This window comes from Nestor notabilis, unplaced genomic scaffold, assembly GCF_000696875.1.
Source record: "Nestor notabilis isolate BGI_N333 unplaced genomic scaffold, ASM69687v1 scaffold7697, whole genome shotgun sequence".
Classification (NCBI taxonomy): domain Eukaryota; kingdom Metazoa; phylum Chordata; class Aves; order Psittaciformes; family Psittacidae; genus Nestor; species Nestor notabilis.
Window position 1 is genome coordinate 6,887 of NW_009935055.1, and position 3,009 is coordinate 9,895.

General features: G+C 40.1%; 1 protein-coding gene across 1 annotated transcript; it reads right to left on the reverse strand.

Moving 5' to 3' along the window:
* Positions 1 to 402: 402 nt before the first annotated feature.
* On the reverse strand, positions 403 to 3,002 carry POP4 (processing of precursor 4, ribonuclease P/MRP subunit (S. cerevisiae)). The gene is made up of 6 exons (XM_010017629.1): positions 2,985 to 3,002; positions 2,408 to 2,631; positions 1,731 to 1,808; positions 1,476 to 1,537; positions 1,037 to 1,138; positions 403 to 539 (listed from the first exon to the last, which is right to left on the reverse strand). The coding sequence occupies exons 2-6, from the start codon at positions 2,575 to 2,577 to the stop codon at positions 403 to 405; spliced, it is 549 nt and encodes a 182-aa protein (XP_010015931.1). The 5' UTR covers positions 2,578 to 2,631; positions 2,985 to 3,002.
* Positions 3,003 to 3,009: the final 7 nt, after the last annotated feature.

The following is a 3,009-nucleotide window of genomic DNA, read 5'->3' on the forward strand; positions in this document are numbered from 1 at the left end:
GGCAAATATGTTAAAGATGGCCCAGGAGAAATGCCTATGAGAGCTGTCAGCACCTGCAGTCTCATTGTCAGTATTTAACAGGTAGATAAAGTCTGATTTACAGAGAAAGCGACAATAACATTTATCAGTTACAAGACATGATTTTCATTGTGCAAATTTATGATACTAATCATAAAAGTTTAATAAAAGTCAGAATGTTATGTACAAATAACAAAACATATAAATTCCAGCAGTCTGAGAGACTGCTTTAAAGACAAGCAACACTAGTCATTCTTGATTAAGAAGAAATGCTTTAGGAATACTTCACATAGCTATTCCATTTTCAATCTGCCAGAAAACCTGGTCTTTAAACTGCAGGAAACCAGCAGACCTTCCTAGTAATACTTCTGATTTTCCATGAAGTCAGAGGTCAATAGATCCTCTGAACTTGAATTTTTTTGCAGATCGCTCACTTGCTCTAAGCTGGAACTTGTTTCCGTAGATGTAGGAAACGAATCCATCAATCTCAAAACTAAATACATTGTTAAGTTTGGGAACAACTGAAATGTAAAAGGAAAGAAATTAACAAGAGTAGACTAATGTAAATCCCTGTTATGAAAACATACAGAGGTACCCAGGGATATTATTCACATGTAGACTTGAGGTTTGCCCCATTTCAAACAGTTCATGCTTTAGCAAGGAAAGAAAAAATAACCAAACCCTCTAAGTTTTAAACTGGAATTACTAAAGTTAGTCCTCTTTCAGGAGCATGCAGTGTTGCAAAAAATATCTGATGTGAATGAGATGAATGAGCCATGTGCATGACCATGGTAGGTTCACTGGAAGTGCCTTTTTAAGAACTGCTCATTTCTGAGATACTTTTTTTGTAAGCTGTTGGGTTGTTATGTGGTCAAAGACATTGACCTCTGGCACTCTACAGAAAGAGCTAAACACACTGATATAAACCGATGTACTCAGAGGTGTGAGATGAATAGTGGGTTTAAAAAAGTTCTGATTATTCAAACTGTGAAAAGCACTGCAGAAAATTGTTACGAACCTTTTAATTTGTCCTCTTTGGTGATAATTTTGAAGACACGTTTAAATTCCTGTAGAACGATTCCCGTTATCCCCACATAAGAGGGGCATTTTGATTTTGTGACTGAAAGAACAGAAATATTAGAAAGTTTCAGATGCAGAGTTTACTTGCTCTTCTACCTTGTAATTTTAAAAACTGGTTAATAATATTCTGACATAATGCAATTTTACTGTAATCACTAGTAAAATTTGCAGTTAATGTTTGCAACTAACAACATGGTTTTCAAGAGCAGTTGAAAAGAAATTAGCATTGCTAAGTAGAGAAAGAATCCATCCACAGGGGATTTCAACTATGTGATTCTAGAGTAAATGACACTGAATGAATTTAAAAATAAGCATATGAAACACAGGAGTGTCTATTCAACTCCAGACAATTTTGTAAAAGAGACAAAATGGAATACCTGTAATGATTGCTCCATGGAGATCAGCTTTGAGCAGTTTGCCCTGCACAATATATGGTTGACTTGAAGAAGAGGGTGGGATCAGTGGAGAGGGAAAGAAAGTTATATGGAAAGTTAGCTTTGAGTGTGGTTTCAGTAGTCACGGTCGCATTTTGTAAACCTTATAGAAACAGTGCATGTCCTTATCAAGCAGTAACTCAGTAAACCTGGAAATACCTAACTCAGACCCACACATTTCAAAATACGTCAACTTACGATTCTGGTCTAAGGCCATGGCACAGGTCTTTGATATACTGTTTCCAGAGTTGATGTAGTGGTAGAAAGATGTCATACCTGCAGTAAAAGAGACAAAAAGTGTTACACAAGAACTTAATGATCAAAACCTCTCTTGGATTATTACTGAAATAATCCAAATTTACAACAGATTTAAGACTACCGTTTGCAAGTTTTGTAATCTGTTTTCATAACCTGACCCAAACAACAGGGTTGCTTTATAAAAATGCACAAAGCATGCTCCTTGCTGTCAACACAAAATGGCGACGTGTTCTAGAAGATCAGGCTGTATCTAAGGTTTGAGGACATTTCTACTCAGTTCTTTCTGCACTTGTTATTAACAACAGCCGGGGCTTTAGTCAGTGGTTTGAGGAATGTGATTGCAGAGTTTTGGCTCTCTGGTCACAGGCAGTCTAATGAAAATCTGGAATCAGGGGTAATTGTATTTGGGTCTGATCTTGTTGTAGTTGGGTACATAGAAGGAGAGAGACCAGATGGAGAACTGAATTTACCTGCTGCACAGACAGGAGAGCTGTGTACTCAGGGTGAAGTCACACTGACTGTACATACTGAAGGGCCAGTACCCGCTTGTGTGTGCTGCTGCTTTTACAAACTACTGATGTACTTCTGCTACACAAAGAAAATATTTAAGCTCTTACTTTTGCTGCTTGGGTTCAATTTCAAAAAGACGCATTTCTCGCCTCTGCTTGGCAGTAAAACCTTTGGTTTTCTTCCTCTTTTGCTTGGTCTTTTTCTTCACGTAATGCTCAAGAACAACAGCCTTCCGAGTCAGCATGTCCTCGATAGCTTTATCTTTCTTTCTTGGCATGCTAAGCTTCAGGAAGGCATTTACAAATGCTCTGGCCTCTTGTGAGCCTTGAGGCTAAAGATATTTTAAAAGATACTTTAAAATATGAAATGTTAACTGAATTACTAATTTGCTGCTCACCAGTTTTACCACAGTGACAAAACCACCCCAGGAACTGGAGTTACACACAGCAAGTGTTACCAGAGGACGCTCACATGCTGCACCCTCGTGCACGGCAGCTCGCACCGGGCGCGTTTCCCCGCGCCGGTGTCACTAACACGTCTGGGGGCAAGGAAATGCCGGGGTTTGCGTGTCGTTTTAAGCGGCACGTTCGAAAGCTAAAGCCAAGCGGGGCGTACGAGAAACCAGCCTCGCAACGCGCGCCGCTTCCGGACACCCCGCCGGGCGTCCTGCCGGGCCGGCGGTACCTGGAGGCGCAGCTCCCCGGTCTCC

What these genes read in the sequence shown, in the direction of transcription:
- POP4 (XM_010017629.1), bottom strand. Translation starts at nt 2,577, where the DNA reads ATGCCAAGAAAGAAAGATAAAGCTATCGAGGACATGCTGACTCGGAAG. An exon ending in ATTGAACCCAAGCAGCAAAA is followed by an intron (nt 1,809 to 2,407) that starts GTAAGAGCTTAA and finishes CTTTTACTGCAG; the next exon opens with GTATGACATCTTTCTACCAC. An exon ending in CAAAGAGGACAAATTAAAAG is followed by an intron (nt 540 to 1,036) that starts GTTCGTAACAAT and finishes TTTACATTTCAG; the next exon opens with TTGTTCCCAAACTTAACAAT.